Source organism: Bombus fervidus, chromosome 6 (assembly GCF_041682495.2).
Source record: "Bombus fervidus isolate BK054 chromosome 6, iyBomFerv1, whole genome shotgun sequence".
Taxonomy (NCBI): Eukaryota; Metazoa; Arthropoda; class Insecta; order Hymenoptera; family Apidae; genus Bombus; species Bombus fervidus.
In genome coordinates, this window is record NC_091522.1 from 12,063,651 (window position 1) to 12,083,925 (window position 20,275).

At 34.9% G+C, this 20,275-nt stretch overlaps 2 protein-coding genes and 2 long non-coding RNA genes across 6 annotated transcripts in view; 2 read left to right on the forward strand and 2 right to left on the reverse strand.

The window, feature by feature from the left end:
• Window positions 1-20,275, forward strand: part of Wb (wing blister) — a 197,988-nt gene that overhangs the window by 93,714 nt on the left and 83,999 nt on the right. The window lies entirely within an intron of this gene.
• Window positions 9,149-13,885, forward strand: LOC139988406 (uncharacterized). Its single transcript, XM_072005802.1, has 2 exons — window positions 9,149-13,002; window positions 13,079-13,885. The coding sequence occupies exon 1, from the start codon at window positions 9,663-9,665 to the stop codon at window positions 12,009-12,011; it is 2,349 nt and encodes a 782-aa protein (XP_071861903.1). The 5' UTR covers window positions 9,149-9,662; the 3' UTR covers window positions 12,012-13,002; window positions 13,079-13,885.
• Window positions 13,390-15,581, reverse strand: LOC139988426 (uncharacterized). The gene is made up of 2 exons (XR_011800116.1): window positions 14,535-15,581; window positions 13,390-14,202 (listed from the first exon to the last, which is right to left on the reverse strand). It is a non-coding gene; the product is annotated as an uncharacterized lncRNA (long non-coding RNA).
• Window positions 17,122-18,034, reverse strand: LOC139988427 (uncharacterized). Its single transcript, XR_011800117.1, has 3 exons — window positions 17,907-18,034; window positions 17,255-17,525; window positions 17,122-17,147 (listed from the first exon to the last, which is right to left on the reverse strand). It is a non-coding gene; the product is annotated as an uncharacterized lncRNA (long non-coding RNA).

Below are 20,275 nucleotides of genomic sequence, written 5' to 3' on the forward strand. Positions count from 1 at the left end.
GCGTTTGTTAAATGCACGAGCAACATGTTGCACAGTCGTTACAATCTACGTTGCTCGATTAAACATTTGAAAAATCAAAATTTCTCCTCATCAACGAGACACGAATACAAAGGCAACAGCATACCATCGAATCGCGCTTTTAATCTCCACCCAGTTTTCGAGGGCCGCTCCCAACGTACGAATCTCGCTCGACTCGAAACTCGAGCCTCGAAACCGGCGTGCAACTACAATGCCACTCGCGAGGGGGTCGACGATTATCGTGGCAACCGTCTCGATAGCTGGTTTGACGTTTTCGCGGTTCTCGAGTTTCCATCCGGATCGAGTCGATCTCTCACGGAGCGAGACTCGCAGTCCACCCACGCTCGATCCTGATCGAGGATCTAAGTATTTACACAGTACAACGGCGAACTTTCTGAATGGCCAACTTCGTAAAAACAGCGGCAATATGCATCGGTACATTTTATTTATTATTTCATCGTACACGAGATGTCAGGATTGTTATATCTGTCAATAAAATAAAATTCGTCAATAGAATCTACGGGTAGAAGTAAAAGGAAAACGTTACGTAAGTGTATAGATTATTTGAGCGTGTGTTACGCTACGGTTATGAGAAAAATATGAAATATGGAAGAAATGATAATAGAATTGTTGTGAGATAAAGAATGATTGATAAATTGTATTTATGTATTACGTATTTGTGTATTCGATCCGCGCGAAGTATTACGAAGTATCTGTGCCGTGTGGTAGGTAACTACCGTTTGCACAATTGAAAATAGATGTAAATGAAGGTTACCAGTACAGATTTCCAAGAGTTTAATCCACAAGAAGAAATCCGCGAAAGAAAGAATGATAGTGCGCGTTTATATATTTTTGCTATACGTATGAGTCGTTTAAGTCTTTTCAGTAATGTCGTGTTTACGCATCGTTCTACTACTTAGTTTTACATTTCGTTCAGATTCTAATAGCGGCACTTAAACGAAATCAAGAGATTATTTGAAACTGACCGACTTGTTTCTCCTATCGAGCACCGAGCACTCGTATCATTATCAAATGAGATTGAAAAAACCCGGTGATTTATCCTATCTATTGGTCTGCTAATCCCCGCGCGATCTGGTTCTCATCAGCAAGCGTAGGCAGCTATCATCGGAAATCCCAGTCATATACTTCTGATCATGGCACAGGGTATCTTATCGTGCTCGCGCCAGCAGAAAGATCGAACTGTCAGGAAAAAGTGCAACGTACACGAGATTATCGACAGACAGCCAGGCGTGGAACTGGACGAAGAAGAGAAACGACGTAGATCGACTGATTGTAAGACGTTTCAAATAAAACAAGGTAATCGTCTGAAGCCTAAAGGATTTGGAAATGGTAAACAAAATTACCTACGAAATCGAACCGCCATTATAGAGCTTCGACATGGTCGCATTGTAAGATCCTATGGTGTTCTTGTTGCAGGATTTGCGAATTTGATTATACGTTATATGATTATTACGCAAGCTACAACGTATCGTATTGTGTTAGAGTGCTAATGGACAAAAGATTTATCTTAAAATTGTATAAGTAGTTAAAATTGTCAATATAACATTTATCACATTATTATATATGTAATTATTTGTTATAACAAAAGGGAGAATCAGTGCGCATGGAGAAATATCTTTTTGCATTTACATTTCTTTCGGATACAGTCTGTTTTACGCAAAATGTCTAGAAAAATCCCATTATTTTACGTCTTGTTTATCGCTTAGACATTTTTCATTTTGTGGAAGCAACTTATTTCTCAACTAGAAAATTTTTGCAAACAAAATTATTTATTATCTCATTCGGACTAATTATTTCATCTTTACCATCGCTTTCATGTCGAGTAAAATACATGTATAGTACAACAATAGAAGCTAAGATATTTCGTAAAAATCCAAAAGTGCAATTTACGTTCAGGCTAGATCGTCCATCGAGTCTTACGATCGGTAGATCACTTTTGGTAGATCGTTCGCAGCAGAAGCGCCGCTTAAAGCCGTCAGTAAGTCATTTCTTACGCGGTGTTCGAGGGGGTCGCAGAAGAAAAGACGGGCTTCCTACCATTCTCGAGCACGCCTTATCGATCGTACTGCACGATAAAACGTCATTCCCTTTTTAAATCGCCGCCGATATACAATACGAAGTGGCGGCGATCCTCTGGCCCGATAACGGCTTCTGTATAAGGACCCTCGCGGACAGTGACACGGAGGCGACATTTCGTGGCCGTTCTTGCTGCCGCCTCCTCTTGTTCGCGCGTTTTCCCCGCGCCGCGACCAACCCGTGCTTAGGAGCTGGACCGCTCTTTCACTCTCGATCCATGCCGCAAAAACTCGACGAAACCGTGGAATGCTGTCTACCAATACAAGCTTCTATCCTCCGGTGTATAGATTTTCGATGTCCCGACGTATCATCATCGTTTGGTGAAACCGATGGATCATACCACTCGCGTGTTCATTGATTTATGTAGGTTAGTTAAGAGGTGGCATGTTACACGACCATCTCGTACAGTTTGATCTCTGGCTTTTTTCGCAATAGACGAACGAGAACGAATAGATCGCTGCGAATAGATTGTTCGATTGCGAAACGATGATAGATGGTATTACCACTAACTTTCAAAAATATAGGTTAACGAGTACCTGGCTGTAACTTCGATATTATTAATCCATTGTCATATAAGATCGCTTTCGAAAAGGGAACAAAAAGTTCGATGAGCGAGCATACATAGCAGGGTAGCATACATTGCATTTGTTATTACGCCAAATTCGTCGAAAGAAATATGAAAAATCGGACACCTATCTAAAAGCCAGGGTAATTATGGCGCCAGTACGAAAGAAAGATTGTCAGGATCCTTTCTTTTTCTCTTTATTATCCTTAAAGTTACTTTATTGCTTGTTATCGTTCCGCTTCTCGACGACCAAGCACAGCTCTTTAATACGCGCCCTTATCAATTCCAGCGATCGTCCCGCGAAGTGGAAAATAGTTACGATTATTATCGTGATGGAAGATTGAAAGCTTCCTCGATCGATTCCCAAGCACCTTGTCCCAGGCAGAACGCATCGATTTCGTACGTCATTTGCACTGAATATCGGAAAGTCGTCGCTATCAGATTTAATTGGTGTTTCTCGATCGTTTTCCCTTCTTATCCGCTGACTCCCGCTGTATCCAAAGACGTGGCATTCTACGTGGTGCGAGTCCTCTTAGCGAGCACGTACGCTCGCTAATGATGCAATCGGCCCATCAGATACCTCGACCGGCTGCCTTCCTCCTCCTGCTCCTTATTTCCTCGCTGCTTGCTCCTTAACTCCTTATATACCCACCTGACTGTACTAGTCCTGATCGTCTAGACTCTAAAGTCTAGAGAACGCGTGGGTTGTAAGTGCAACGGGTGATCGTCTAGTTACTTACATTTTTATCCATTTAGCTGTGAATCAGAGTTGCTGATATTTTAAGATTTCTATCGTAATTTTTAAGTCTCGACTGGATAATTGCAACCTGCTTTAGATCAATGAAAATGTTGTAAAGTATTATATTGAAAATAATCGAACGACGACTATGAGACGCGACGATGGAATTCCGTTGTAATTTGTAAGCGAGTCCTGCCTTTTCGTCGTATCGGGTTAACGAACAATAAATATGTAATTTGTTTCGTTACAAGAACATTCTTTTTCCGCTTGCCTCCTTGCAATTGTTCGTCCCAAATTTTACTGCAGTCAGACTTTTTAACTTTGTTCGTTTGCGTAAGTATTTTAGAATAATGAAGAGATTCGTCAATTAAGTTCGTGAAAACGTCGATTCAAATACGTGTAACTCGAACGACGTAAATTGTTTGGGAGAATTTTTAGTTTCCGCGAGTTAGATGTATATTGGATAAATATCGTTCTATTCTATCGAAGAAAGATCGGCGGTCTCCTGTATCGTTCTCCATCCACTGCAATCGAGCATCCGTGAAAACACTACACACGATGGAACATGCACCGGCAGAGATTACGCTTTGTCGAGTTTTGTCTCCGTGATTCTTTGACTTGTCTGATTTATCTGACGGCGAAGGCTCGGATTTATGTGGCGTGACATAGCCCGATTACGTAATTAACAGAGCGTTTTGAAACACCCGGTAGAAACTGTTGCGACTCAACACCTGGCCGCGCAACGTGTTCAGGATTCCTGGTATGAGAGCCGAGGCAAATAACGTTAATCTATCGGCTAGTGTCAGACGATTGCGAGATTTCATTCATGAAATCTCCCGGAACTCCTGTAATCTTCGTAAACGATTAGGCGAGGAGCTAGAGCCACGGGACAGAGAAACAAAGACGCAGATATCGATGCAACGCGAAGGATTTTCATTCTTAAAACGGCGATTAATTTACAGATGGCTTCTTGAACCCTGGCAATCCAATCGGATTAATTACGAATCGCTATTTATTCGATGACTTATTTATAGCTATGAGGAGTCGCGTAATGCAGCGAGAAATCATATGACGGCGATATTTTCAGCGGCTAATGGAAATCACGGAGTTCCTACGAAAACGATATGTACATATCCAGCAGGCAAAGCACGCGCGAAATTGACTTGATCTTTTTGTTTATAATATTCCGCGTATCTGGCGTTGATTAAATTCCAATGGTACGAAGATTTCATTAAGAGATCGCGTTGCCTAGATCCCTGAGAAGTTATGTTCTCTCTATGTATATAGTTAACGTGGAGATTTATCAGAGATTCTTCTTTTTTTATGTCGTTAATATTAGAAAATAATTGGTAGACGATGATTAATTGAATCTAATTATCTGAGATTTTTGTTACACGTGTTTGATTATTTTTTGTTCGATAAATATGTAAATACATATGAGTCACGAAGTCGCGAAACATGTCAACTGAGATTCAAAAATTACTCGCTCGGCCGGGCAAAAAACGCATTATCATAACTGGTACAAATTCATTGGGTGGAACGTTTTTTATGTCGACGAACCTGTAAGAAACAAACTAACCTCAAGTTCTTTTTAAATTTGCATTAGAGGCAGATAAGCGGAATTTGAAATTAAAATTTCGTGCTACCCCTCTTTATGCGTTGTTGATCATTCGACTTCAAACTTCAAACCGATTGTCAAGTCCTCTGGAATCGCTAAAATAACAAAAGAAGTTTACATACGATCAAATTTTTCTACTCTCTTCGAATTTTAATTTACATAAAATAAATATAAATTGAACGCGTAAGAAAATTTTATATTTTAATTATAAACAAATATATAGTAACTTCTTATCAAAACACTTAAAACATAGTGACTTACCGAAGTATATAAAAGCTTGTTGTTGAAAATTTTCATGAATATATCATGTGTATTATACAAAACTTTTTAACACTTTAATAATTTACAACGAAATACGATTATCATGATGATATTATATAAATGAAAAAACGCTTTGAAAGCAATCGGTTTATCTTGTTTCTGTAAAATATAAGACCTATTACTTTCGCAATTATCCAATATACTCGTCTACACACCCTACTGGTTTCCACTTCGCGGCTCCTAGGCCATAATAATTAAATGGTGGAAAAAAGCTTCGACAAAGAGAAAGAAATAGTGCGTCGATAACATTCCACGATAATTATACACGCCCATTAGCCTTTTGATTAAGCGGAAACATCGAATGATACCGAGTAGAGAGATCTCGTAACATCTCTAGCTTAATTTGTTGGCGAAAATATTGTTCCGTTAGACGCTATTCGTTGGCAATTAGTTAAGGATGGATTAAAACACCATTCACGGTTTATCTAAATCGTTATATCGCTCTGTTATAGACCGTTTCTAATTCTATTACCGTATACATGTATCTAAGCTATGTGTGGTTTTGTTTCATTTTATGTTTCTCTGTGGGTGCATGAATCTATCCTCCGTGAGATATATCCGTAAAATTATTTTCAGGATTGAAATGAGAAAGATTTCTTCATTACCGTTTACTATCGTATTAACTATCAACGTGTTTCGTATTATGTGGAACAAATTCATCAGTGGTGCATAGTTTCCTTATTTTTTCAAGCTTTCGACCTATAATCGTAGTTTAGGAAATTCCAGTTATCCAGAACAACGATTATTGACAGCAGAAATTATGTTACTTAAGGAACTCAAAGTTCTTTACAAACGTTGGTAAGCAAAACCTACGTGCCTCTTGCAGCAATAAAGATGGACCTATAGAAAAATTACATTACCATATTATAATTACATTAATATACTCAATTCCAACAATACCATAGCGTCTCTGAAAATCGACAGGATCATCTTAGCCTCTTCTATCGATCTCCAACAGAACCATCGTATAACTATACAAAAATTACAATACTAAGTGCAAGCAGCAACTGCGATACAACAAATATACTCAATTCTAACAGTACCATAGCATCTCTGAAAATCAACAGAATTATTCTTTTCCATGTGTGTTCATCTTCGGCAAAATCATCGTATGACTCAGTCCTCGTACATAGCATCTTCGATCCCCTGCGTCTCGCGCAAACTTGCAAAAGCACCTCGCAACCCGAAGAATACACCCTCGGTGTGTGCAGCTGCTCGAAAGATCAAAGGATTCCGATAGTTGCCCCTAGTTCCCCTTGGATATCTCCCTCGTTGCGTCCATTGATCGACCACGTTTCTCCAAGTAGCTCCTAGTCTCCTCCAGAGATAGGCGTACATATGCTGATTTCATGCGTGTAAGCACGACTAAAAGCCATTCTAGCACCTGCGGGTGGTCCCCCGCATACCGCGATCTTGTAGCCAATCAATTTCTGTACATCCCGGCAATTTCCATAAACTGGACGTTGATCTCGAGTAAAAGGCGATGCTGCCGTTGCCTCGTTTTGCTCCTGCCGCGTGTACGCGCGGCTACGAGCACTACACACGCTCCGAGCTTACTTGAGAGGGACATCCGCTTCGTTTTATCTCGAACACATGGCATTCCATTCATCGGTACACGCAACGGCAACGATTGCTTCGTTTGTCGCGTATTAATCCCCGGAGAAAACTGTTCGAGCCGATCTGCGATTTCTTGCGCGATAGTTAGAGGATTCTAGTGGTTGGCTCTTGAGCAAATTGTTCCTGGACTAGTCGTGTTCTATTTTTTAATGCTTTTCGAAGTCGTTGCTTAAAAATGGGCCAAGGGTACAATAACGAACGTAATTATCTTGATCGTTCTTTCTTATTTTAGTCTTACTCTTAATCGTAGGATTTCGATTTGTGATACTTTCGTTAGAACGTTAAATATAGAAGTTTCGTCATTGTATTTCTGTATTTTTTAAGAAACTGTGATACATGATAATTTTATATTTAGTCACATTTCGTATTTATAACGTTTCAACTGTGTTTATAATTATAATTGGCATTTTATATACTTACGCAATTACTTTCTTCTTATTTCCTCTTGAAATAACTCTAATAATCAGATTACTTGAACTCACATGGCTAAAGTTCAAGTAATTTGTCCAATACGAACGAGGCTTTGGCTTCTAATGCTACTATAAAATTCTATAAACAGTTTCGAACATTTCGCTCTGCATTTGCAATTAAATCTCTACCCAGTTGCACATAGAAACTTCATTAACGTGTGATGTATACTTAATCACCTCTCCTTTCTTCTGCTTTCACAACTCACCTCACTTTATATTTCTTCATACCCAATCTCACAGACTATCTAAAAATCATTCGTTTACATTTCTTCGTCGGTGGACGAACGTTAGATCGGTATCTTTGACCCCTTCAGGGTCCTCTAAACAAGTTGCCGATCCGTAGTTTACGAGCAAAACCAATTGACACAGCTCAGCTTGAATTATTAACTCGAACAGCAGAGAGCCGGTTGACTATTACCCTATCAGAGCTATCTCTCATTAACCATAGCAGCTTCAGCAGTTAACACGATAAAGCGAGCAATCCGAGTAACAGATCGTGGCACATCCACTGCTGGCAAAGGATATCGATTCAAGAGCTAATTCAATTTGTTATCGACTTGCCAACTTGCAGCGCTGTTGATCGTAATGAATGACGAGATTTAACAAATGCATCGTACTTAATCAGACCTTCGTGATCAGCGAACAATAACCGCGATTACTTTTCTCACTGGTAACATTGGATGTGCAACGTTGCTTAAGAGTAGATGTTTCGATTGGGAAAAAGTTTTTTTTTATCGGAGATACAACAGGATTAATTAAGAATGACAAATAAGTTTCATACAAGCTAAGACGAAGATCGAAACTTTTCACGAAGATTGTTCATTTCCAATTAAAAGATTATAATGATTATCATGCAAGCGTTCGACATCAAAGATAATTGATACTCCGTTTAATTGAAATAGTAATAGTATATATGTATGTACTCGTGAAAAGTATCCTGTGGGTTGATCAAGAAAATCTATGCTATGAACGTAGGATACTTGACGCTGTAGCTTTTGCCACGCGTCATTTATTCTACAACTAGCGAGCAGAGTAATCGTATTAAAACAGTAAACCACCTCGCAGTTGTTACATAAAATTATGAAATTAATAATTTGTAGATGTTTAGAAAAGATGTTAATAGTAGTATTATTTATACTTTATATAATTGTTTTTCATTTAAAGCAAGCGTAATAGTTTCTTTTCGATGAGAAAAATCATTTAAATGTATATAATGTAATAGATAAATGAAAGTTATTTAAATTCAACAATAAAATATCAATTGACAACATGAAATATGATTCAAAAATTGTTTTTAGAAATGTTTCTTCTAAATTTCTACTCTGTGCATATATGTAATTTGTATATATCTACTATAAAAGAAGTCTCTGCTGGAATTGGAAACAACTTACTTTAGATCATTAAAACAAAATTGTGTGCCTTTTAAAAAAAAAAAAAAGAATTTAGCTACATTACCGAACATAAGTATTAGTATATCCACTTGTCATATTTATTAGATAATTCTAACAAATTTTACTTTTGCTGTTTTTCTTTACAACGCATATTTGAAACAAATGGTATAATACATTTATGATAAAATAACTAGAAAATAAAGCAATGGAAAGCATGTATTTTATATTAAATATTAATATAAATATAAATAGTAATAAGTGTGCTAGTATTTACTTATAGCCGGCAATGTATGTTTACCGTGGAAGGGCACCGTGCCGTTCACAGTACATTTCTCCGCACGATTCGATATTTCCCCTCTTGTAATATATTCGTATGTTTCTCCTACCATCAGAGATGAGGCGATGTCTTTGACAATCACGATGAGGGACACTTATTATTAGTGTTTCACTGGCTCTTTTAATAATGCATTCTGGATTTCCCCACTCTGGTATATTATACTTGATTATTAACAATTTGAAATTAGAAGATCCATTTATCAATTCTAAGAAAAACAATGACTTGTTGAAGAATATCACACATTAAGTAAACAAAATTCTAACTGAACGGAAGCTACAACTAAGGTTATGTATAGCCATGTTTTTTTTTATTGATAGATTAGTATAAGCTAACAAAACTTAAAATTGAAACCTACGTTAATAACTTTGCTATAAAATACAAGCTTTTAGTAAGAGGTAATCAGATCACTTATCAAAATTTAAAATATATGAGAGATAATTCGCTTATTTCTTAATCACTGCATAACATCAGTAATTAATAGTGGAAGAAATGGAATATGATTCCATGCTACATTATTTTAAGTTTGAATTAAATTTGCAACGTATGGCGATGATAACTATGGCAATATCGCTATGGGAACAATCACATATCAGAAATAAAATACAACAACTTTTAACATTTGAATATAGAGATGGTGAGAATGCAATTAATGAGAGGAAGTGGCATGATATAACAAAATTAATATTAAAAGAGATAGAGTCAAATACATTAAATTCAATATTGAAGATCGAATTAACTCACATAATAAAATGCATAGGTGATAAGATATTTAACTGGTATGAGTATATTCGTAAGAATATTGAATATGATACAAAAGAATCAGCAATTAATTATATTGAGAAAATATATTGGACTTATTATGGATCGATAGATGAGGTAAAGACATTAAAATCATTTTGGATAGATAACCCAAAACTAAGTATTGTTACAGTTTATGATATGGCATGTGAGTATGCTTTAGAAGAAAATATCAATAATTTATGGGAACAACTACCAAGAGCATTAAAAGAAAAATGTTTTGAAAATATGTATACGGAATATAAGTGTCTTATATTAGAATATTGGCAATGTTTTAGGGATGGAAATTTAACAGTATTTATTAGATATCTTGAAACAGCAATACATTCAGGAACGGGATACATACATGAACATTTATATAATAGATATCATTCAGTAGAAGAGAATATGTTTAGATTGTCTGTCTATGGAGGATATAGCAAGGCTGTAAAATATTTTTGGGATAAATTAAACGAGGAAGAAAAAAACAGAAATGTAATTAATGGTATACAAATAGCTGTTACTAGCTATATTCCTGATTATACATCAATTGGGGAATATTATTATAAACGAGACAATTTTGTAGAAATATGTATATTTCTTATGAATCAAGTGAGAGCAGGCCATAAGAGAAAGACTATAACTCAGATTATATATGATTCATTTGAGGATAATATATATATGTGTAACATTTTAAAAATGATAGCACCCACATGGCCATGGCAAGATTTTCTTGTAAAAATATTAGAAGAATTAGAGGCAGCTTTGAAAGTGCAAAATAATGGCCATACAGGTTTCAATTTGTTATTTGTGATTGTATGTTCCATGAAAAGAGACTATGATTTAGGTTATGTAATAGAAAATAGTAAGTATGCGATGATACTACATGAAGTATGGCATAACATCCCTGCGTGCTTAAAATCAAAGATAGCTGAGATAGATTCATATTTAGATCTCATAGAAAATTTATTAGAGATTTGGCACTTACCAAGCGTAAAGTTAATAATTAATACTCCAGAGATGATAAAATGGAAAACAAAATTATTAGAATTTGGACATAAAGCATGTACAAAGATAGGAATGCTAGTAAAGATAGGACAATATGAATTATTAAATCAATTCATAGAGGAAGTGTTAGTTTCTAAAAAAGAGGAGAAGCTTTTTAAACAAGCCATTAGTATGTGGGATTATTTCATAAATGAAGACCAATATGATTTGGCAGATAAACTATTAGATTGGCAATCTGATTCCATAGAAGAGAAGGAAGAGCTTAAGAGTAAGATAAATCATGTAGGGCTTTGTATAAATTTTATAAAAAAGGATCAATACGAATTAGCAGATAAGTTGCTAGATTGGAAATTTTCTACAAGAGAAGCAAGACAAGTTTGTAAGGATAGTTTTAAAGACAATAAATCTTCATATTATTATATTTATAAATTATGGGCAGTAAAAGAAGAAGATGTAGAAATAGCACGAAACAAATCTCATAAGTTTTTAAACTGGTTTTTACACTCAGAAGAAGAGATAGTATGGTTTAAGAAACAGAAGTTAGTAAATGACCAATTAGCAAAAATACTTTGCGAGTTATTCATAGAAAAGAATTATTTTGAAACAGTTGAGCATTTTTTAAATTGGTGTTTATTATCAAAAGAGGAAATACAAAAGTTAAAGCAAGTAATAGTAAATAAGAAACTATCTAAAAAATGTCAATGCTATATAATGTGGAATTATGTACATATAGCAGAGAAATTTATTAAATGGGCTTTCGATGAAGAGGCAGAAAGAACAAAGTTTATTAGACAATTTATGTTATCAAATGATGGTATAGATTGTTGTGCTCGTTTTATAGCAGGGGCAGATGAAAGCGGAATTAACAAGCATAAATCAACATTCGAGGAAGTGGTTATTAAATATAATAACTTTATCGATTTTTGGATCAAACCTCTAAATAACTCTAATGAAATAAAAGATAGATTAATAAACCATTTATTTCACTATGGTGCAGATGAAAATATAGAAACATATGAAATATTTATGAATTTATTAGATAAATCTAACTAAATAGGGGATGGACATAAGTTATATGGGATAGTAGTAATATGAATATATAATTATAAAATTTTTAAGTAATATTAGGCGGTACATATATCACAGACTAATAAGCCAGAAGTAATAGAGTTAATAATAAGTGAGCTTATTAATAATCAATGAATTAATATTTTTAATCATTACATGGTGAAAGTAATTTGATACAGAACGATGTCAAAGTACTGTGGAGAGCAATATGCTTTATTATCAGAATAAACATCAACTATACATTCTCCATTAAAGTCATGATTTTTCTTAAATTTTTTCCTTAATGCAGTGATCTCTTAATTAAGTATGGAGTATATATTTTTAATAGGAATATGATATTGCTAAAATGCTGGTATTTAAAACTACAAAATGGAAATTACAATTAATGAAGAAATACTATTAAAGAAATACTATTAAAGAATGGTAATTTATAGGATTGTGTATTTTATAATTCGTTTATATACGGAAAATATTCTATTACTTTCACAATCATTATTTTTCCTTTTAATGTTAGATTTAAGAAGCACGAAAAGAAATCTCAATATACAATTGTTTAAAAAGATCTCAGCTATATTATTTCTTAAGTCCTATAAGATAACTGGTTTTTTCTGACGGAGAAAACGAATCTTGTTTACACGTAGTATTTACTATAGCGAATAAATAGGAAATAGAAAATAGATGCGAAGGCACGCAGCGTGTTGTTCAAACCATAACGAATCTAAAAGATAGAGACATGACTCACTGATAATACAGATTTTATGCAGCCTCCGCGTTTCTTCCTTGTAAATTGCAACATGACCTTACTCTACTGTGTTTCACCTCAGGAATAACCACTTACGGTGACATCTTAAAAGGTATGATTGTATTTCACAGCAACAGTCAACAACTGTGAATTCATTTTGTAAGTCAGTGGTGGGAAGAAGGAAATGAGATGTTTCAGGAAATCATGAGAATATAAATAATGAATGCAGTATGTGTTTTCTGCAATACGCATTGTGCTCAGTGTTCTTGTTTGGTGTAAAAGTTAGACTTGGATTTATAAAATGTAAAAGTTTAATGGCTGAAAGGAAAAGGCTGTAGATTCGGGAACACGTGCACAATATTTTATAGCATTTTATAACATGTATTTAACATGTATATAACATGTAATGGGCTACGTGCAGCTTCTAGGAGTTTTAGACTCCCATTTTTCACTTCTATTGTTAAGTCACTTCTATTGTTAATACTTTTATTTTATGTATATTTTTCAAAGAAATCTATTTTTTAATAAATATTCAAAATATATATGCTATATTCTATTTATTATACATTAGTTTTATTAAGTTATTGGTTAAATAGGACTTTAGAATTTAATAAACAATAATTGTATTATCTTTCTTTTTATGTATTTTCAAATGTTTAACATACTATTAAACGATTCGATATTCAACATACTTACTTCGACTTAATTAATTAGTATATAAATCTTATCATAAATATAATGATATTCATATGCTTTTGTAGTCACTGGCATATATCAAACATAGTCAGTTACTGATTAATTAAAACAATGAACCATTCCTAGTCCTTCATACTCTATTTAATAAACATACTCAAATTCAACATGATACGACTATCGTCGAACCATTAAATCGATGCAGAATGGATTCGCAATACCCGCATGACACGATCGTGGCTTAGCTGTCTGTTTCAATAAATTTTTTCACAGCCTGTCTCATCGTTTAGGAAACAACTGTTTATAGTAACACTCGCTGGAGGTACACTTGTGATGTTAATTCACGAGCCTATAATTATTACATTTACCAGATTAAGAAATATATAAAATGTCCAAATAGTAAACCATACACACTGCGTTTTTATTGATAAAAAAAAGCAAGGTCTGACAGATACGATTGCGATTTCATTCAACTGGATTCGTTTTGATTTGATTCATCGTAATGAAAGGGTTCGTGTTTTCCGAACACAGAGTGTACGTGTGTTGTTCGCCGCAAAGTACGGTAGGAGCTCGACTCGAATTGCAGGTTTATAAATTCTCGCCTCCAGTGCGCCAACTTACGCGCCCAGTCAAGAGGTCAAATCGTCGATACCAGGTAGAACGCAAGTTTTTCGCGTAGAACATCGGAAACTGATACCCCAGCATCAATACCGCCTCATAAGTGAAATTCAGCCTCCAAATCTAAAAAAAAAAAAAGATGGTTGGACAAGTACAATTCGCTCAGTTGTATCGTTCAATTGCGATATGTGAAGTACGAGTTACGTAAATACGAAGGATAGCCTGGAGAATTTGTAGATTTTTGATATGTACTTTCATGGTCGGTTATATTATTGATTTAATTTATGTATAATAAATAATAGTTTCAAAATTGCTGAAATTTCCATAACTCAAACTTCTAAAATTATGATTACATCAAATTTCCAAATATAAATCATACTTCCATCCTTTATCCTATGAACCTTACCAACCGATTACACAAAGCAACAAAAATAAAAATGTAAATACGTACTTACGTACGTCTATGATTTGCTTAATCTAGAACACTTATCGATCGTTCCATTGTCCACTAGATTTCATGTCCGCGTTTCCTCTATACTTTGACAGGATTCTTATTACATTGTTTCAGCGAGTTGGGAGAATTTCGAAATACTCCCATAGAACGCGGTACAGCCCCTCCATATCTCCGGCCGGTGCTTTCGCGCCTGAACCGCACGATTTATACTCTGACCTATGTATAAGCTGCGATTTATGCCCCGTGCACTTCTTCCACTCTACCCATCGTCGTTTAGATCGAGCTGGATGCTGTGGTAATTTGCCACAAGATATCCCGAGTGCATTGTTTTGGAACGCTCGATAATGGGAGCGAAGCCTGGCAGCGGAATTCATATTCTGACTTATCTATGCTCGTTTTGTCTATTTTAGAAAGCTTTATTTCTCTCTTCTCTCTTTTCTTTCTCCAGTCATCAATTAATTTTATTATTCCAGATCTGTGAGAGTCATCTGTTGAAATAAAAAAATTCCGGGAGCTCGAACATTCTTTTTACGATTCTTCTCTGAAAACAATTTATTCGTTAAAAAATTATCCAAATGTTTGAAAAGATATAATAGTCCATAGATATTTGGTAGTGATCGAAGAACAGTGATTCGTTGATCATAAGTTAAAAACGATAGTAACGTAGTCGAATCTGTAACGTTAGACCGCGTGATTTCGCTAAATTTACTACCGCGTGCTATAATAATGCGATTGACGACGCCCACACGATTCAGTCGATGGTTAATTTACAGGGTGGTAACGTGGTACGCGTTACTAGAAAATAATTCCACCTACGCGGAGGCGGCGAGCGCCAGAGCTCGAGCTCTCGCGAGAGGGTAGTGCGCATAGCGTATACACAGTGGCATGGAATCTGGTTTTTAGTGACCGACTTTTAACTGCCAGCACCACGGGTGTTGTTGAGACGTACGAATAACTTTTCAACCGGATCGAATCTCTTAGAATCTTCCTTCTAGTTCTGTCTTTGTGATGTGTATGTTTTTTTAAACTAGCTAACGCTAGTTGGAGCGCGTTCAAAGATTTGTTTGAAACTGAGGGAATACAAGATAACATTTATGGCACGTGGAGAACGTTGTTTGGAAGACAACCTTCTTTCTCTCTCTTTTTAGATAAACAAGAATTGTTTCTTACATTTTTAGCCACGTATTTCCGTACACTTGTTTATAAACTTATTGTCTTCCTCGTTTCGTACCACTTGCATATCGCTCTTTGAAAAACTTTATTAAACTGCTGATTCAGAAAAAAACATTTGTTGTCTTTCGATCCACAGTATATACGTATAAGGTACAGAAAACGTTAGATTCTTCAGAAAGCTCAAATAGACTAATACAATTTTGAACTGCTCCTTTTACTTCGAAATGTTTACTTCAAGAAAGAGTCGTCTGTTTCATGAGGTCATCGATGATTCATAAGCAAACTGTACAGTATCCTTCAAACGAAGGTTTGTGTACCGGATAATATAGGTGAACTACAAGAGAAAAATATTTTTCTATCGGTCAAATACCTCAATCTATTTTTACGTAAATATAGGAAAAGAATTTTCCTGCCGAATTTTTTATTAAAAGAAATTACAAACTTTATTTAATAAATATATTGATAACTGACTGTAGATGTTTATGCGTATATGAGAAATTTAAAGATATAAACATTTACGAAATTCACATAACAACGCATAAATATGTAAAATACTCAAAGAACGATTATACTGTTAAATGAATGTAACGAGCTTTTGAAATTCCATTTCTTTAATTATCCTCATAAAGGTATGAGTTGATCCAAATACCCACGATCTATTAATAAATATTTCAGAAATTTTTCAAGCATTGTTAAAAGACCATAATAAAATATGTCTGCTTGTGGAACGTACAGAATCTTATTACATGCGATAGCTAACTCATAATTAGATATAATTTAGATATATAATTGATATAATTTTTATTTTTAACTTTAATTTTCGCCATCGACGATAAGTCAATAGTTAATCTAAGTCTACATTAATGTTGAAGAGACGAAACACGCGTTCAGGTACTTAGAACGTACCTGATCGTCGCAGGCGAACCAGGTAATGCGACCCCAGCTCGGGGCTAAACGCGTATATCAAGTAGCCGGAGAATGTCGAGATTTCCACTCTTTTCTCTTTTCTCTCGACAGACTGGAAGCCTGCGAGTCGTTTATTCGTTTGCCACTGTCCCCGGTAGCAACGAGAGCAGACGAGCGTGTGGCGACCGCCGCTATCAGATCCATTATAAATCCATGGCAGAGCATCCAGCGAAATGATTTAATGCTACACGAGTCCGCGAATTTTATTTTGCACGCTGCCCGCGATAGACCGTTTCGATGCAAATACGCGAGCTACACGCGGCCGATTGGAAATCTGTTTTGATGCTTTTGACGTTCGCAAGGGCACGTGTCAGCGAGCTATATTCGATCCTATGGTTAATTGTTCTTTGATCGATCGCCGGTTAACGAGGACTGATCCTATTTCCCTACCGTTTATTTTTGAGAGAACAAGGCAGGATCGTACAAAATATTGATTACTTCGAATTAATAGATAATCGTTCAAATGAGATCGTTCCTGAAAAAATAGTATAACTATTAAAATGTGCGCTATTATGTTCTATTTATATCTGGGGATAAACAGGTAGATAAGTACTATAGATGTAAATACTGTACAGTACTTACTATGGGTAATGGTAAATACAGTAACAGAACAGTAGTGCATTCTATGTAATTCTTACATAAACTGCATTCTTAAATAAAAGTATGTGGTCACTTGACAGCAGCCGGAAATATTCTACGACGGAAATAGAAATAGAATTTTTAGATGAGAAGCATGCAGAGAAACGAGTATATTATATCCATGTGCGGCCAGAGTAATAAAGGATCAAGTAGAGTTCGGTGACATTCTCAATTCAGATTTTGCACATCTTTTTTGCTTTGTTATACGACATTCCTATAAAAGAAAAACGATTCATAAGTAATCAACAGATACACTTATTTATTTGTTCATTTATATATGTGTATAAATATACACATACATGTTCCTGTGTATCATCATAAAAGATCACTCATCAATATTCTAATGTTGTTCCTAACCTCTAATGTTATTCTAATAATGTATTAATATAATAATAAATAATAATAATAATTATACATACATATATATACATATTCCCTTTGGAATAGCATTAGAGGTTCAGAATGTTGACGAGTAATCTTTGAAAGCGAAGAAAAAATTTATATGGTGACAGCATTTATTGCATATTTAGCAGAGGCAAAAAAGATGAACGACGTCTAATAATTTTAGACGAAGTATAAAGTTTTATGACAGTACCTTTGTGCGATATATATCTATATGATATACAGTAGTAAAATATTATGCCTAACTGGTCCTTTTTCCATAATTCTTGGTAGAATAGCCAAAGTGCAAACAACGTCGAACTGTCCTTAATAATAGCAGTTCCTTTATAAATAATAATATAAGAAAAATAAAAATATGCATGTAGACAAAGCAGTGCTATTAAAGGGGCAATATAATTTATACTTGCCTGTAAGCAACATAATTGGCTTTTTTTTTTTGTGCTTGCACATACCAACGTAGAAGAAGTAAGCTGAGGTGGCCAATAAATTTCACTTAATTTCTCTCTTATTAACACGGTAATGTGCCGTTGGAAATATTTTTCAACAGTGGCCTGCACTGCCTGTATGTAAACAATTGCGGACTAACATGCAAAAGCGAACACGGAGTTTCTGTGGAGAAATAAGAAACAAATATAGAATACAATTGTTCATTTTCGGTTTAATTTTCGAGAAAATTGAATTCAAAATTTTAGCAAGTATACTTGGACATGGCTAATTGCGCACTGAACAAAACTAAATAATCGACAGTAGGACACTCTGTATGTGAGAAAATATGTCGGAAATGTAGAATACAGTTTTTCCATCCAAGTTTTCGTATGTACATGCGTATGATAAATTTTCAAATTTATTTTTCTCGGAAACAAAGCGTCTTGTGAAGAAATTGGAAAAAATTGAAAAGAGTAAGAATATGTCTAAACAAATTTTATTATTTCTTTTATATATATATTATATGTAATAACGTAAATCCTTCGGGTAAATCAGACGATCGGTTCTGGAAAATTGAGTTTATTTTGTTAATAAATTAAAATAAATACAGCAATAATTAATAACAAATCTACAAATATTACCTGAAAAATCGAGAATCCATTTTTTAACTCCTAAATTATCGTTATTCCCTCGTATGCAACGTTGGCGGGTAGTTTGAATTCTATAGTATTTACATATATACATGAGAAATAATAAAATATAAATAAATAAACATATATACATATTTCATTATTCATTAAATTTTATATAAGCAATCACGTCATGTTCGTTTTTACATGTTATTCGGCCGGATTCTGTATAATACGTCTGTTTTCCGATTTTCCCCAACCTAACCCTAACCTAACCCCAACCTAACCTCAACAAGAGGGGAATTCACAAGCGTGCTCAAGGGCGTGCCTATATGGCACAAAGAACGAGTAAAACTGCGAATGATAATGGTGCTCTTGAACGTGCCACGGCAAATAGAGTGATTTACGAGAACGATATTAGGATCAGACTGCCGAGAATCGTTTACGCGGTTGTTTTAAAATAGAATGGCCATGTGCTGAACGATATCACGAGGTACAAGTTACATGATGGAACACGTAAGAAAGATACGGAACGTGCGTTAGAAAATTGAAATAGAATTTAGGGGAAATGGGTCGGAGATGTATTGAAAGTCGCGTGTATTTTTTTTTTTTTTTTTTAGTAAACATTTTTGCAGATTGCAGAAAATGGTATTTTAATTTATTTTATAAAGCGGGCATGAGGTGATTTCATATGAAAAAAATAAGAATGTACGGAAAAAATTTTTTTTTATTTAAGACTTAGTTAACGAAAATATCGAGTTTAAAAATTTATCAAGTATACTTTAACATGGGTAACTGTAGACTGGCTAGGACTAAATAATCGACAGTAGGTCATTGTACGCATGAAAACAAGTCGAAAATGCAAAATGAAACCTTTTTCCCAGACGCTTTGTTCCCGAAAAAATTCCGAAAAAGCCTTAACCGTGCTCAAGCATATTTGATAAATTTTCAAACTCGATTTTCTCGAAAATCGAAAAGTAAACTTAAATGGAAAAATTTTATTTTCTCTGTAGAAATTTTCGGTTGTTGATTATAGATTATAACTAGCAAGGATAGTACTTACAATACTCGATAATGATCGCCACCAATTCACAATAGCAGAAAAACAAGGAGAAATTAATGTTTGGCCAAAATAATTTGGTGCCTAAGGTAGCAAGCATGATTATATATACATAAATATGCTTCCTTCCTTTCTTCAGGAACTTCTCGTTAAAGATGGACTTTTACCTGAGGTATATCTATTGACCGTCGTACGAAAGTTTTTGCTCTTAATTAGCTGTTTTCGTAGCTGAGATGAATGACGTAATTAAAGAGAGAATAATCAGGAATCAATGTTATCAAGGAATATCAGCTTCTCTTCCGGCAGGTCTACTGGCCTGCCGACCTGCAATGATTTACTCCGATCGATAATATGATATGCAAATTATATTCGTATGGTAGAGATTGGTTACCCGTACCGCAAAAGATTTAAGCGGTTTCCACACAGAATATTTAAACTGACTTATGT

Coding starts and splice junctions, on each gene's coding strand:
- LOC139988406 (XM_072005802.1), top strand. CDS start 9,663: ATGGAATATGATTCCATGCTACATTATTTTAAGTTTGAATTAAATTTG.